Raw genomic sequence first — 17241 nt, forward strand, 5'->3', positions numbered from 1 at the left:
TGTGTCTTCAAACCAGAGGCACCTGACTCTGCAGACTCAAAATAAAGCTGAACCTGTTCTCCAAGACTTTGTCTCCGGAGTAATGATTGTGAACACTTTAAATTTCACAATGGTGACTTCTCCATCTGAGACTTCTCAGGAAGTGCAGTTTCAAGTGAGGAGATGTTGTGTATCCAGGATAGGTCATTTGCTAAGTGGAGTCTGAAGAACTTGGTGCTCTCTACTCTTTCCATTAACGAGTTATTAAGTGTAATAGAGGGTGGTCATTCCTGGTTTTCCTGAAGTCCACAATCATCTCCTTTGACTTGTCCAAGTTGAGACTCAGGTTATCATTCTTGCACCATATCATGAGATTTTCCACCTCTGATGTGCAACTCATCATTGTTGCTGATGAGGCCAACTACTGTTGTGTCATCTGCAAACTTGTTGACTCTGTTGGAACTGGTTCTGATGTTGCAGTTGTGGGTCAGTGGCATGAACAGCAGCAGGCTGAGCACACAGCCCTGAGGTATGCCGTGTTCAGCATGGTGTTCAATGCCCTGCTGCTGACCAGGACAGACTGTGCTCTTTCTGTTAGGAAGTCCAGAATCCAGTTACAGAGAGGGGTGTTGAGCCCCAGAGAGGACAACTTCTCCACCAGCCTCTTGTATTAAAATAGAGAAACAATAATTTAAGAAAAACTCATTACTGCACTAGTGCTCAAATTTTTAAAAATGCATCAGTTGACACATGTTGGACTTAATAAGCAGTTTGCCCTGTACAGGTCGAGTACCCTTATCCGAAACGCTAGGGACTGGACGAGTTTCGGTTTTTGGATTTTGGAACCAAAGACTAGTAGCATCAGCAGAATATTTGTATCAGCAGTTAAACAGGCTTTCTGAGCGCCGACATAACACCACAAGTGAAAAATTCACTTGATCTCTGCTTACAAGAGAAAACAAACTCCCCAACATCTCCCCACTGCCACTGGTCCCAACACCTCCCCATGTGCTGCCAGTCTCCACTCCTGCCTAGGAGTCCGAGGTGACTTCTTCGATGTGGAAAGCACCATACCCAACATTGAGAATGGAGTCGTCATCGCTGACTCCAACCTGCAGCCAATGCTGAAGATTTGGACCCAGCTCCATTTGGCATCTTCCTGGTCAGAAGCAAAGATTTAGTTCTTGTTTACTATTATTGTAATCACACTGGTGCTAGAGCGTCAGAGCTCCACATGGACAAGTCAGATGTTGAATTTTTTTCCCACTTGTGATGTCATGTCAGCAATTGTTTAAAAAATTGTTTTTTAGATCTTTTTAGTTTTCGGATCTTCGGATAAGAGATACTCAGCCTGTATGAAGAAAATCTACTGACACCGTAGTTGAAGTAAAAACACAAAATGCTGGAGAAACTCAGCTGGCCAAACAGTGTCCTTTATGTAGCAAAGGTAAAAATCCATAACTAACATTTCAGGCTTGAGCCCTTATCAAGGTATGGAAGAATGTCAGCAGGCATCCGATAAAAAGGATGGGGGGGGGGGGGGGGTGTACGTAGGAGATGATAGGTGAAGAAGGGAAGGAGGGGACTGCAGCAATCAGGGGGAAGAGGGATGGCTGGATGGGTGGAGCGAGAAGGGAGGGGGAAGAACAGGAAAAATTGGAAAGGAGAGGGAGAAAAAAATGCGAGCAGGTTAGCAGAAAACAGAGAAGTCAATGTCAATGCCATCTGAATGGAGAGTGCCCAGATAGAAAATAAGGTGTCGTTTCTCCAATCTGCGGGTGGTCAGGGTGGGATAGTACATAAGACCATGGACAGACATGTGAGCATGGGAACGTAGCTGTCCCTCCCTCCCTTCTCCACCTATCATCTCCTGCCTTTGCCTCCCCCTTTCTCCCCCCCCATCCTTTTGTTCAGATGCCTTCCGACATTCTTCCATGCCTTGATGAAGGGCTCAAGCCTGAAACGTCGGTTATGTATTTTACCTTTGCTACATAAAGGACTGTTTAGCTGTTGAGATTCTTCAGCTTTTTGTGTTTTAACTCAACCTGTATATACTTATTTTTGCAAAAATGTACTCCAAGCAAAACCAAGGCCACCCGTAATTTGGTGGAGCAACACTCAATATTCCGTCTGGGCACTCTCCAACTGGATGGCATTCACATCAACTTCTCCGGTTTCTGCTACACCACTCCCCATTCTCTCTCTCTTCCTTATCCCTCTGTCTCCTTTCCTCCACCTCTTCATCCCCTTTCCTCTCCATTCACAGAGCCATTCTTTCTCCCCTGTTTGCTGTTGTACCTTCCCTCCCTTATCCACCTCTTGCCTCTAGACCTGTGCTTCTTCCCCTGCCACTCACCCCCACCATTTTATTTAAGCACCTGGATACATTTTGCTTGTACCTTGATGAAGGGCTCAGGCCCAAAACATTAGTATAAAGGACACTGTTTAACCTGCTAATTTTCTCCAGCATTGTTTTTACAGAAGGAAAGGTCAGAACTCTTAACATCAACATTGCTGTGCCTATCCCTGTAGCCAAAAAAGGGTGTTATGCCATTTTGATACTCTTCAATTTTTCATGGGACAAAATATTCCCAGAGCTCCACTGTAATTTTTGAGGCAGAAAAGCAAGTTGAATGTTTGGATACTTGACCTGCTTAAAATCTATCTTGGTACCATCAACTTCCTATCACATAGTTTGATAATGTAAAAACATTACCTCTCCACATATTGCTTGTGAGTAAATGGTGGTTGTCGGCTTTGATTAAATTCTTTTCTTGCTAACTGTCGGGTTAGTGAAACCTGAAAATGACAATCAGAGAAGAACAATAAGTAAGTAAATAACATTCTCTCTGCTCATTTTGCTGCAAATTTCACCTAGTGAACGACTGAACCTTCCCCCAATCACAAATGGAGTTAATACATTCTACACAGCAAGGTGTCCTGATTATGAAGAATTCTTTCTCATTTTATCCCCAGCTCTTTTTCAACTTTACCTCATATTTGTGTCCTCTGATTACCAAACCCCTCACTACAATTAATTAAGGGCTTCTCTTTATTTACTCAAAAGAATTCTTGACTTTGAATAAGTGCCCAAAATATCCAATGCTTGGAATACTTTTTTTCTCTCTGCAGACTGCTTAAAAATGTTAAACTTATTTTAATTCACTTCTTCCCTTAATATAATCACTTCAAACTGATTAATACTTAACTTCATCTTCTATTTGACTCCTATTTCACTGTTGTTTTCCATTTAGTTACAGTCTGCCTCAACACCAAGCAACCTGGTTTTCCCATACAGCAGAGGAACTGCAGACAAGAATGAGCTGTCACATTATGAAATATACTGGAAAGGCTTAGAAGGAAAAAGCCAGTCAGCCCATGATGTTTGAGCCAACTATGTCAATTTAAATTAATCCCAGCGGCTTGCTTATGGTCAATATTCCTCCATTCCCTGTCTATCAAAATGCATGTTAAACATAGCTGTCAAATCTGCTTTCACCATTTCCGCTGGTAGCATATTGCAGCACCTACACTCTGTGTAAAAAAATCTCACCTCGAAAATCTCCTTTAAACTATTCTCCTCTCAAAGGTATGCCTCCTGAATAGCTATGGCTTTTCTCTGGAGCAACAGAGAATGGGAGGAAATTTAATAGAAGTCTACAAGATTATGGGAGGCTTAGATAGGGTGGACAGCCAGCACTTTTCCCAGGGCGGCAATGGCCAATATCAGTGTATGGTGAGTGGAGGAAATTTTAAGGGAGGCGCCAGAGGTCAGCATGAATTCATAGACTGAAGGGATTGTGCTGTACTGTTCAAATGTTTGACATTTCCACCTTGAATAAAGACTCTGGCCATCTATCATATCCAAAATTTTATATACTTCTATCACATTGCCCCTCAGCATCCAACTCTGAGGAAATGATCCACGTTTGCTCAACCTCCTGATAGCTTATGCTCTCTAATCCAGGCCACGTGCTGGTAGACCTCTTCAGCACCCTCCAAGTTCTTCCTGTATTGCGGTGATCAGAACTGTACACTATACTCCAAATGTATCTTAACTACTTTTATACGACTGCACTATGACTTCCCAACTGCAATATGCTCAATGCCCCACCAAAGAAGCCAAGTATGCTGTACACCCTCTTTATAATACAACAGTACATCACAGATACATGCCCTTCAGTTCATGATGTCTATGCCGAATGTAATGCCCAAGTAAGTTAAAACTCCACTGCTTCCATCACTACCCTTGGCAGTCTCCTCCAAGCATCCACTACTTTCTTTGTAAAAAAAACCATACACTGCACATCTCCTTTAAACTTTTCCCCAATCCTATCAATGGTTCTCATAATCTTTATAAACTTCTGTCAGCCTCTGTTTATAACTAAGGTTTGCCCAGCCTCTGCCTCATTGCTCATATGCTCTAATTCAGACATCATCATTGTTAATCTCTTCTCCACTCTTTCCAGAGCTTCCACATCCTTTCTCTAATACAGTGGTTCCAAAACATTTTTGGGCTACCACCCCTTTGGCCTCCAGGCCACATCCCGAATGCTGCCCCCCACCCATCCCCCAATACAAAAGCACCAGGGGGGGTGGGGGAGGTTAGAGATGGCACTGAGGGGGTATAGTGGCGGCACTGAGTGGGGTAGGAGGGTCAGTGGTGGTGCTGAATGGGGTGGGAGTTAGTGGCGGCGCTGAGCGGAGTTGAGGGTGTGGGTAGTAGCAGCGCTGAGTGGGGTGTGGATTTAGTGACAGCTGAGCAGTTGGGGGGGGATTAGTGGCATCGCTGAGCTGGGTGGGGGGGGAATGGTTAATGAAGGCACTGAGGGGGGATTAGTGGCAGTGCTGAGGGGGGGGTTAGTGGCGGTACTGAGAAGAGAGATGGCACCAGTGCTGCGAAAGGGATTAGAGGTGGCAGAGCTGAGGGGGGGGTGGTGATGGCACTGAGGTGGTGGTAGTGAAACAAATACAACATGGTGGCCACCGAGACCAGCTCTCTTAAGAACGCCTTGTGTCGTTTATTTTGTTCACTACTGCCACCCTAAGTCTGGCCAGAAAATTACTGCACTGGCTTCTTCAATAAACTTTGCAGGAAATTAAATAATAACAAAACAGAAGGCCCCCTTTTTCCTCACTGGCCCCAACCTCCCATTTTTTTCCTCACTGCCTCCTTGGATCTTTCCACTGCCCACGGTGGTGGGTGGGGGGGGGGGCGCAGCACCCACTTTGGGAATCACTACTCTAATAGGACAATTAGAATTGTACACAATACTCCAGATGTAGCTGAACCAAAATTTTATACAGCTACAACATGACTTTCTTACTCTTATATTCATGTAAGTGCAACCACTGAAGGCCATTCGCCTTCTTCACCATCATATCTACTCGCATAGCCTCTTTCAAGAAGCTATGTATGGATCCAGACCTTTAGTTCCCTCTGCACATTGCTTTTAAGAATCTTGCCATTAACTGTTTACCTTCCCCTTAAATTTAAATGTAAACATACAGCATGGTAACAGGCCATTTCAGCCCACTAGCCCGTGCCACCCAATTTATACCCTATTAACCTACACCCCCAGTATGATTCCAATGGTGGGAGGAAACCAGAGCTCCCAGGAAAATCCCTTGCAGAAATGGAATGTGCAAACTCCTTACAGACAGTGCAGGATTCGAGCCCCGATCATGATCAATGGTGCTGGAAAGGCATTGTGCTAACTGCTATGCCAACCGTGCTGCCCATTTAACATCCAAAGTTGCAACACCTCACAACAGCACAGATTAAACTCCACCTGGTATTTCTCTACCCATATCCATAATTGATTTTTATCTTTTTTTTTTATATACAGCCCTGTCTTTTCTTTTCTTTGGCTTGGCTTCGCGGACGAAGATTTATGGAGGGGGTAAAAAGTCCACGTCAGCTGCAGGCTCGTTTGTGGCAGACAAGTCCGATGCGGGACAGGCAGACACGATTGCAGCGGTTGCAAGGGAAAATTGGTTGGTTGGGGTTGGGTGTTGGGTTTTTCCTCCTTTGCCTTTTGTCAGTGAGGTGGGCTCTGCGGTCTTCTTCAAAGGAGGTTGCTGCCCGCCAAACTGTGAGGCGCCAAGATGCACGGTTTGAGGCGTTATCAGCCCACTGGCGGTGGTCAATGTAGCAGGCACCAAGAGATTTCTTTAGGCAGTCCTTGTACCTTTTCTTTGGTGCACCTCTGTCACGGTGGCCAGTGGAGAGCTCGCCATATAACACGATCTTGGGAAGGCGATGGTCCTCCATTCTGGAGACGTGACCCATCCAGCGCAGCTGGATCTTCAGCAGCATGGACTCGATGCTGTCGACCTCTGCCATCTCGAGTACTTCGACGTTAGGGGTGTAAGCGCTCCAATGGATGTTGAGGATGGAGCGGAGACAACGCTGGTGGAAGCGTTCTAGGAGCCGTAGGTGGTGCCGTTAGAGGACCCATGATTCGGAGCCGAACAGGAGTGTGGGTATGACAACGGCTCTGTATACGCTTATCTTTGTGAGGTTTTTCAGTTGGTTGTTTTTCCAGACTCTTTTGTGTAGTCTTCCAAAGGCGCTATTTGCCTTGGCGAGTCTGTTGTCTATCTCATTGTCGATCCCTGCATCTGATGAAATGGTGCAGCCGAGATAGGTAAACTGGTTGACCGTTTTGAGTTTTGTGTGCCCGATGGAGATGTGGGGGGGCTGGTAGTCATGGTGGGGAGCTGGCTGATGGAGGACCTCAGTTTTCTTCAGGCTGACTTCCAGGCCAAACATTTTGGCAGTTTCCGCAAAGCAGGACGTCAAGCGCTGAAGAGCTGGCTCTGAATGGGCAACTAAAGCGGCATCATCTGCAAAGAGTAGTTCACAGACAAGTTTCTCTTGTGTCTTGGTGTGAGCTTGCAGGCGCCTCAGATTGAAGAGACTGCCATCCGTGCGGTACCGGATGTAAACAGCGTCTTCATTGTTGGGGTCTTTCATGGCTTGGTTCAGCATCATGCTGAAGAAGATTGAAAAGAGGGTTGGTGCGAGAACACAGCCTTGCTTCACGCCATTGTTAATGGAGAAGGGTTCTGTACACTGTTCACAACTCCGCCAATCTTTGCGTCATCTGCAAATTTATTAATTCACCCACTTACTTTTTCATCCTATTTCTAAATATCACACACAGTGGTGACAACATTGATCACTGGTCACAGACCTCCAACCAAATAACTTCCTTCCAACACAATGCTTTCTCAGGGCAAGTCAATTTGAATCCAAACAATGATTTCATTGTGGATCCCATGCATCTGCACCTTCTGCATTAGCCTACCAAGAGACCTTGGCAAGTACCTTACAACATCCACTGCCTTACTTGTATCAACCATCTTCATCACCTCCTCAAAAAAACAATCACATTTAGAAGACATGGCCTGCTCTGCACAAAGCCATGCTAATTATCCTTAATCTGCCTATCCCTTTCCAAGTGTGTTCAAATCCTAATCCTAATTATCCCCTCCAGCAGCTTCCCTAACACAGATGCAAAGCTCACTGGTCAATAACATCCTGGATTATCCTGATTTCAGCATTACTGGTCAGGGATAGTCTCACAGCTGTAGAGTTGGTGTGTGTGGAAGTCAGAAATAGGAAGGGAGCTATCACTGTACTGGCATTAATCTATGGGTCCCCAAATAGTCCTTAGGACATTGAGGAACAAATAAGTAGGAAGATTTTGGAATGGTGCTGAAATTATAGGGTTGTTGTTATGGGAGACTTTAACTCCCGTAATATTGACTGGCACCTCCTGACTGCAAGAGGGATAATAGGGCAGGTGTATTCAAAAAGGATTCCTGACACAGTACGTGGACCAGCGACTAGAGAGGATATACTGGATATAGTACTGGGTAATGAACCTGGTCAGGTGACAGATTCTCGGTGGGGGAGCATTTTGGTGATAACAACATCTCCCTGAGCCTTAGCATAGCTATGGACAAGGATAAAAGCAGACAAAATGGGAAAGTGTTCAATTTGTGAATAGATAATTATGATGAGATGAGGCAGGACCAAGGGGCAGAAAATTGGGAACAAATATTCTCTGGAAAAAGCACAGAAGTAACGTGGAGGATATTTAGGGACCACTTGCGCGGGGTTCAGGATAAGCTTGTCCCTCCGAGACAGAGAAAAGATGGTAGGAAAAGAGAACCGCGGTTCAGAAAAAGTGAGGCTGCTAGTTAAGAGAAGAGGAAACATACATTAGATTTAGGAAACAAAAAACAAGAAAGGTTCATGAGAATTATATGGCAGCCAGGAAGGAACTTGGACTGAGGAGAGCTTGAATGGGACATCAGATACCTTGGCAAGCAAGCTATTCTATGTGTACATAAAGAACAGAAGGATGACAAGAGTGAAAGTAGAGCCACTTAAGGATAAAGGAGCCAAAATGTGCCTGGAGGCAGAGGAGGTTGGTGACATCCTAAATGAATACTTTGCTTCAGTATTCACCAGAGAAAAGGACTTCAATCAGGGTGAGGTCAGAATAGAACAAGCTTGTGTGGTGGACCATGTTGAGATTAGGAAGGGCTGGATCTTCTTAAAAAAATTAAGATTGATAAATCCCTGGGGCCCGACGTAATATACCCTAGTTGCTGTGGGAAGAGAGGGAAGAGATAGATGGAGCATTGGCCACAGCAGAGGTACTAGAGCAGGGGTGTCAAACTCAAATTCACGGAGGGCCAAAATTAAAAACTTGGACTAAGTCGAGGGCCGAACTAAATATTTATTGAAAATTTTCAACAACATCTGCATGTTTTCTCTTCTTTCAACATATGTAATGTTAAACTTTAGGATATAACTTTAGGAGGATAATGTTACAGATCAGGAGTAGGTAGCTCAAGTTCACCCTTTGCTTGACCTGAGGGAAACATATTTGGTCCCTGTGGAGATGTAGTCAGCATTCATAGGCTGTGTCCATTTTGGCCTGCATCAGGACTCAGCATTTCTTGCTTACTCCTCAGGCTCTAGGCCTCTATTCACCCTCGACCCACCATCCCTCTACCTGACCAGTCCTTTACCCAACCTCTACTCACCCCTCACTCCACTCGCTCTGCCTCTACCCACCCCATCCTATACACGCCCCTCTACTGCCTCTCCCCTCAACCTGTTCCTCCCTCTACCCGTCTCTTACCCTCTAATCACCCCTCCCCTACTCGCCCTGCCCCTCCCCTTTTACCTCTTCCCTATCCACCCCTCCTTCTACTCATCCCTCCCTCTAACTGCCCCTCGCACCACCATAACTTCCCCTGCCCATTACTCCTCACCTACGCCCTCTGCCCACCCCTGCTTACCCACCCACTCAGGCCCAGCGCGCTGCCGATCAGCCTTTGCGGACAGCCACCATCTCTCTCTTCATGTGCAGGGCCAAACCAGCTGTCCCTGGGGTCTGCGCGGGTGCAAGCGCTGAAGGCCATGGCGACCGGGAGAAGTGCGCTTGCGCTGTGGAAGGGCCGTCCGGTGCCAGTCGCGTGGGGCTCGCACTGCCCAGAGGCCATGCGCAGCCTGCCATGCCCGTTGCGCCGACAGGAAATCACAGGCGCTCGCCAATCCACCGCACCGCTCGACAGGTGGGAGAAGTGACTGGTTGTGCGGGGAGCCTTCCAACTGGCTTGCCGGCTGATGACATCGACAGACTTCTCGTGTTACAATTTCTTGTGTTACAATGGGGAAGGATGTGCAATGAAGGGGGGAGGATGGTGGGGGTGACATTACCAAAAAACAGCATCGGCTCTCGCTGCAGGGCGGGCCACCTCTAATACATTTTTGAAATGATCTTGCGGGCCAAATATAATTATATCGGCCCGCGGGCCAAATATAATTATATCGGCCCGCGGGCCAAATATAATTATATCGGCCCGCGGGCCAGAGTTTGACATGTGTGTACTAGAGGATTAGAGAATGGCAAATGTGCTCCCCTTCTTTAAAAAAAGGTAATAAGGAGTAGCCTGGGAATTATAGACCAGAGAGTCTTACATCAGTGGTGTGCAGACTTATGAAGAGAAGGAGAGGATTTATGAGCATGTAGTCTTCTCTGGGATAGTCAGCATGTTTTTGTGAGGGAAAAGTCATGCTTTGAGAGCTTAATTGGGTTTTGTCAGGAGGTAACAAAAGAAATTGATGAAGGTAGGGTGGTAGATGTGGCCTATATGGATTTTAGTAAAGCATTTGACAAGGTCCCCCATGAGAGACTTGTTCAGAAAGTAGTGAGGCATGGGATCCTCGGAGCCTTAGCTGTGTGTTCAGAATTGGCCTGCCTGAAGAAAGCAGAGTAATAGTGGATGGAACATATTCTGCCTGGAGGTCAATGACTAATGGAGTTCTGCAGGGATCTGTTTTGGGTCCCATGCTCTTTTTTTTATAAATGACCGAGATGAAGAAGTAGAAGGATGGGTCAATTAGTTTGAAGATGATACAAAGGTTGGAGTTGTGGATAGTGTTGAAGGATGCCATAGTTTACAAAAGGATATAGACAGGATGCAGTAATTGGCGGAAAAGTAGCAGATAGAAATCAATATGTATAAGTGTGGAGTTACGCATTTTGGAAGGTCAAACCTAAAGGCTGGGTACAGGGTTAATGGTTGGATAGTTAACAGTATGGAGGAACAGAGGGTCCTTGGAATCCAAATACATACATCTCTCAAGGTTGTCATTCAGGTTGATTGGACAGTTAAGAAGGCCTATGGGTTGCTGGGCTTCATTAATAGGGGGACTGAGTTCAAAAGTCGTGAGGTCATGTGGCAGCTCTACACATTTCTGGTGAGCCCACACTTAAGAGTATTGTGTTCAGTTCTGGTCACCTCATTATAGGAAGGATGTGGAAGCTATGGAGAGAAAATAAGTCTTATGAGGCAAGGTTATCAGAGCTGAGACTTTCTCTTTGGAGCAAAGAAGCATGAGAGGTGACTTAATTGAGGGTCACAAGATTCTGAGAAGCATAGAAAAGGCCAGAGCCTTTATCCTAGGGTGGGATTAGCAAACACCAGAGGACGTCTGAACAAAGTGAAAGGAGGAAAGTTTAGGGGAGACATCATGATTAAAAAAAACTTACACAGAAATATGTGGATGCCTACAATGGAGTAGTGGAACCTGAAACATTATGGGTATTTAAGAGAATCTTAGACAGGTACTTGGATGAAAGAAAAATAGAGGATTGGTGGAAGGGCTTAGTTTTTGTTTGGTAGGAAGATATTGGTCAGTGCAACATCAAGGGCCTGTAGTGTGCTGTAATGTGCTATGTTCCATGTTAATTCATGTGAGAAACATAAATCATATGTGAAATAAGATCCCTGGAGATCAATTGTCAGTCACTTCCATCATTTCTATCCATGAATGGTGTCTGATCGCTGAATCCCTGCAATTTTTCTTTGTTCACTTTCATTCATGTACTTATTTACTGTTATTTCTCAATATTTACTGATTTATGTTGTCTCTCAATTCTTTCTATCTCTTTCCGCTCCACAATAAATTCTCACCAAATTCCCGCCATTTAGGAATTAGCTGTTCGATTATCCAAAATGGTCAGGACCTGGCCTATGTTGAATAAATGTTTTTTTTGGAGAACTGGTCATTTTTTAAAAATAGCCCAATAGCAACAGCAAATTACTTCTAACAGTGTTTAACAACAAAAAAACAAAAATTGTGGATAATTGAGGATAAGCTCATTTGTCCAAAATTTAAAAAAATGTTCAGATAAATGAGGATATCATAGAATCCAATTTCGGATAATCAGAGTTCTACTGTATATAACTTGCATATTAGTTCATTACTGGATATTAGTTCCACATGGAAAATCATTAAGGTAGAATATCAAAACCTCAGCCAAAGGAGCATGTTTCAAGGAGACAAGAAAAAATTTGAAAGAAGCAAAGACATGTGGAAATAAATAGGAAAAGAATTAGATTAGAGTCTTTGAGGGTGAAGTTTTAACCTCCAATGGTGGCAGGATTAACAAGGGGCTAAAGCATATATTTGTCATTTGGATCATTGTTCCCAAGATTTAGGACTTCGGGGTGAATAAAAGTACATTTTATTTAGCATGCCTGGGAAAAATGAACTGTTTCTCCAGTGATCTGACTAAAGTTGTTCAGCAAGTGTTGCTGGTTTATTAGTTTTCCCTACTTTCTCATTTTCCCATTGGAAGAAATTGCAATCCTTTCGGTCTCTGCAGGCTGCACAGGCATAGAACCTTCTGGCTTCTTTTTTCTTGCGATTTATCTTTGCAAACAACAAAGTTGGACCTGGAACAAAATCAAAGAAGAAATATATTTTATTGTGCTTTATTTTGCTCTCAGAAAAATGCACAAGAAGATCAGTTTTTACCTAGTGCATTAAAGGAGGTCAATATTTTACCACTGGTGAAAAAACTGTGGCACACAATGGATCAATTGAACGAGATCTCACTAGAGCAACTTCAATTTGTTTGTAAAAGAGTATGGAGACTTTGTCACAGAGGTGCAACAAAAATTGGAAGATAATTCAATGCTTGCTCAATTGATATTTTTAATCTTGATAATAGAAACGAATAACTTGGATTGTCCTTGTTCGGTAGTAATCCAAGGCTTAACCGTATATACATTTATTCAGAAGAAAACAGCTTCCCAGCAAAACACAAATATTAGCTGGATGCAGAATCTAGCAACCGCAAGTGGGGAAACATCTGTCTCAGTAATGGAGATGTCAGTCATACATGCCCTTAGTCAAGCATATGAAACAGATGAACCGTAACCATATTATCAATGTCTCAATTCAGCAAAGTGCATCATTTAAATACACAGTTCTATTCCAGCAGCTTGACATTAACTTCACCATCTACCCATTGCAATTCCATGGCTCTTCAAAAAAATCCAAAGCAACAAAGAAAATTAATAAACCCATTTGCTGGGACTTAAACAATTTCTTCTGCAGCATTTTAGATCCTGCAAACCCTTCTGGATTAACAGTTTATCAAGACATTTTCAACCCTGATGTAGCCTGAGTTGCTGCAATTAAATCCAAATGCAACTGATGTCACAGCATAGCAAAATGAAGAAAAAATATAATTAGAGGCCTACAAGGATTTCAAGGCAGTGACCATTTGGAAAATTCTATTGTTACGAGCCCAGAGGACCCCAAAATCCAGCAGCAATAGATATTCACCAAGACGAATGGTTACTTAAACAAAAGTTGCTTTTAATTATCTTTAAACATGAAAATAGAATCACACTTTAACTTATCACTATTAACTTAACTAACCTAACTTAATCTTTTAATTCTAAGCACATGCGTATGTAATATGTGTGTAAGTTCAGAAAAGTTCTTTGGTTCACAGTCCAATCTCACTTCTCATTTCTCCAAGTTCACTGGTTGCAGGCAATTCTTAAACTGTGCACAGAATTTAACATTTATACAGTTCACCAGGCTTTGGTGCTTGAAAGTTAAATGGGTACCGACCGCTCAGGAAGGTTCTTGTCAGTTTTCAGAGAGAGATTTGTTGTATGCTGGACACCCAGCCACTTCAGTGTCTTGCCGAAGAAACTTGTCCCCTCAGAGTTCTCCAGATGATAACCTCTTTCTTTCAGGTCACCACAGAGTCCCTTCTTGTTTCTCTTATTCTAAGTGAAACATTAGACAGCCAGTCCTCTCCTCTTACATGAACCACAAGGGCTTTGACCAGGCACTCTCAACCCGTCCTCCACAAGCTTGCCAGCTTGTCCTGTTCCAGTCCTAGCTGCTGTTGCTGGCTGTAACACTGTAGAAGTGATCTCTGTCTCTCTGAGAAAAAAAAACCATTTGACACTCTCTGCTTATAAAACCACATGACCCTCCTAGAACAGCAAGTTCCTCTCCAGACAGAAGGCGGCTCTGACAAGTTCTTTCATCTGTTGCCTTTTTTGTAAACAATCCATTAGTGAAGTCTCTTGGGAACTCTCCAAAGCTCTTGCAAAGGCTGTGAGGCCCCGATGTGTCTAGCATTAGCAGAGCTCCAGTATTTTTTTTTTAAATTTTATTTCTTTCTCTTTGGCTTGGTTTCGCGGACGAAGATTTATGGAGGGGTATGTCCACGTCAGCTGCAGGCTCGTTTGTGGCTGACAAGTCCGATGCGGGACAGGCAGACACAGTTGCAGCAGTTGCAAGGGAAAATTGGTGGGTTGGGGTTGGGTGTTGGGTTTTTCCTCCTTTGTCTTTTGACAGTGAGGTGGGCTCTGCGGTCTTCTTCAAAGGAGGTTGCTGCCCGCTGAACTGTGAGGCGCCAAGATGCACGGTTTGAGGCGATATCAGCCCACTGGTGGTGGTCAATGTGGCAGGCACCAAGAGATTTCTTTAGGCAGTCCTTGTACCTCTTCTTTGATGCACCTCTGTCACGGTGGCCAGTGGAGAGCTCGCCATATAACACGAACTTGGAAAGGCGATGGTCCTCCATTCTGGAGACGTGACCTACCCAGCGCAGTTAGATCTTCAGCAGCGTGGATTCGATGCTGTCGGCCTCTGCCATGTCGAGTACTTCGATGTTGGAGATGAAGTCGCTCCAATGAATGTTGAGGATAGAGCGGAGACAACGCTGGTGGAAGCGTTCTAGGAGCCGTAGGTGATGCCGGTAAAGGACCCATGATTCGGAGCCAAACAGGAGTGTGGGTATGACAACGGCTTTGTATACGCTAATCTTTGTGAGATTTTTAAGTTGGTTGTTTTTCCACACTCTTTTGTGTAGTCTTCCAAAGGCGCTATTTGCCTTGGCGAGTCTGTTGTCTATCTCATTGTCGATCCTTGCATCCGATGAAATGGTGCAGCTGAGATAGGTAAACTGGTTGACCGTTTTGAGTTCTGTGTGCCCGATGGAGTTGTGGGGGGGGCTGGTATTTTCATAAAATACACAATACAAAAAGAAACAAAAATACCCCCTCCCCTTAACAAAAACAAACTAATTTAAACTACTCCCCTCCCTCCCTGGAACCTTAAACACACAATAGATGGGTATTAAATAGGAACTGTTTGGTGTGCCAACTCCACACAAATCATTTACTTAAAATCTATAGCCATAAATTTTAAATACAGATTCACATTTCAACAAAAAAAATAGTTATTTCGTAAATTATGGGTTTTTTTCCAAATATAAACATGATTCATTCATTATGCCATCTTCGTACACTTAATTCTACATCATTTTTCCATGTAGCAGCTTTACATTTTCTCACTACTGCTAACCCCAATCATACAAAATCTTAATATGATTTATTCATTCGTAACATTCATATTACCCAATAAACACATCATTGGATCTAATTGCAAATCTATTTTGAACAAATCTCTCAAAAACTTTACAACTTTTTCCCAAAAGAATTTAACTTTCTCACATAACCAAACTGAATGTATAAAGGTATAAATGAATGTATATGTTCCCCACATCTAAAACATAAGTCAGACAACTGAATCCATATTTCTTCAATTTTTCAGGAGTTAAATAAAATTAATGTAAAAAATTATAACTAACCATATATCACACATTGAGCAATTTTGTAACACTCTCAGTACACATATTTGACCATTCTTCCCATGACATAACAATATCTAAATTTTCTCCTATTTCTCCTTCATTTTATATATATCCACTTTCTCCATTTTCTCCTGTAGTAACCTATACATATCGGAAATAAATCCCTTTTCACCTTTGTCTACAATTAATAACTCAAATTTTGTTTGACTTGGCAAAACTAAATCATGTTCAAAATTTATTTTTAAAAAGTTCTGAACTTAATAATAAGCAAATAAAGAATTTAATAAAATATCATATTTCTCCCATAATCTATTAAATGTAGAAAATCTTCCTGCCTCAAAACAATCCTGTATCGCACTTATTCCTTTCATTTCCCAATCTTTCAAGTAGGGATTATTTAACGAAAAAGGAATTAATTTATTTTAACATAATGGTGATTTTATAGATAGTTTTCCTTTAGAACCTATAAATTGATTTCGTTTATGCCAAATATTCATTATATAATCGCAAAACAGGTAATTTAAACGTTTGTAACAATAAAGGATTCCATTTATAAATAAAATAACTAATATTATTTTCAAAAATCTGATCCATCATTTTTGCCCATCTAGGGGGTTGCTCAATATCAAATAACCTATTAAGAAATTTCAATTGCGCAGCTTCATAATAATTCTGAAAATGTGGTAACTGTAATCCACCTAATTCATAATGCCAAGTTAATTTTTGCTTAGAAACCCTTGACAATTTACTTTTCCACAGAAATAAATTAATTGCTTTATTTATTTCCTTAAAAAATTTATTTCGCATTACACTCGGTATAGATTGAAAAGATATTGTATCTGGGAATAAATATTCATCTTTATACAATTCACTCTCCCAAGTTAATGGGTAAGTCTTTCCACCTACATTAATCAGCTTTAATCTTATTTAATAATTGTATATAATTTAAATTATATAAATCTTTATATTCTTTATTCACAATAACTCCCAAATATTTGATTTTACTAGACCATTTGAATCTAGTAATTTGCTTACATTCTGTATAATCTTCATTGGATATAGATAATATTTCACTTTTTTCCCCAATTAACTTTATACCCAAATAACATTCCATATCGATTTAACAAATTTTGTAATGACTTCAATGAATCTTTAGGATGCATCAAATATACCAACACGTCATCTGCAAACAAACTAATTTTGTATTCCTGCTCTCCAACTGTAATTCCTTTAATACTAAAATCCTGCCTTATAGCTTGAGCCAAAGGTTCTATTACCAAAGCAAACAAAGCAGGACAAAGAGGACAACTCTGTCTCGTTGAACGAGACAAATTAAAAGATTTTGAAATTGACCATTTGTCATCACTCTTGCCGTAGGTCCAGTATATAAAGCTTTGACCCAAATAATAAAGGACCAAAATTAAATTTTTCTAAGTTTAAACAAAAAATTCCACTCAACTCGATCAAACGCTTTTTTCACATCTAACGCTGTTTATCCTGTTTTCTTGCAACATTTACTAATGAAATCAATTTAACAATATTATCTGCAGAACACCTACCTCTAACAAAACCTACCTGATCAATATGTACCAATTTCGGCAAAAAATTTGCTAACTTATTAGCTAATACTTTCACCACAATTTTATAATCCACATTTAACAATGATATTGGTCTATATGAAGCTACTTTCAAAGGATCTCTATCTTTTTTTGGAATAACAGTAATCAATGCTCTTGAAAAAGATTCTGGAAATAAACCA

General features: G+C 42.1%; 1 protein-coding gene across 3 annotated transcripts in view; it reads right to left on the reverse strand.

Moving 5' to 3' along the window:
- The window catches only part of zcchc4 (zinc finger, CCHC domain containing 4), a 107832-nt gene that overhangs the window by 82453 nt on the left and 8138 nt on the right, over window positions 1–17241 (reverse strand). For all 3 annotated transcript variants that reach the window (XM_069925029.1, XM_069925031.1, XM_069925030.1), the window contains exons 2-3: window positions 12131–12249; window positions 2696–2778 (exon numbers count right to left, since the gene is read on the reverse strand). In XM_069925029.1, the coding sequence (XP_069781130.1) occupies window positions 2696–2778; window positions 12131–12249 (202 nt within the window). The remainder of the gene's footprint in view (window positions 1–2695; window positions 2779–12130; window positions 12250–17241) is intronic.

The sequence above is a fragment of the Narcine bancroftii genome, chromosome 3, assembly GCF_036971445.1.
Source record: "Narcine bancroftii isolate sNarBan1 chromosome 3, sNarBan1.hap1, whole genome shotgun sequence".
In the NCBI taxonomy this organism is placed as follows: Eukaryota; Metazoa; Chordata; class Chondrichthyes; order Torpediniformes; family Narcinidae; genus Narcine; species Narcine bancroftii.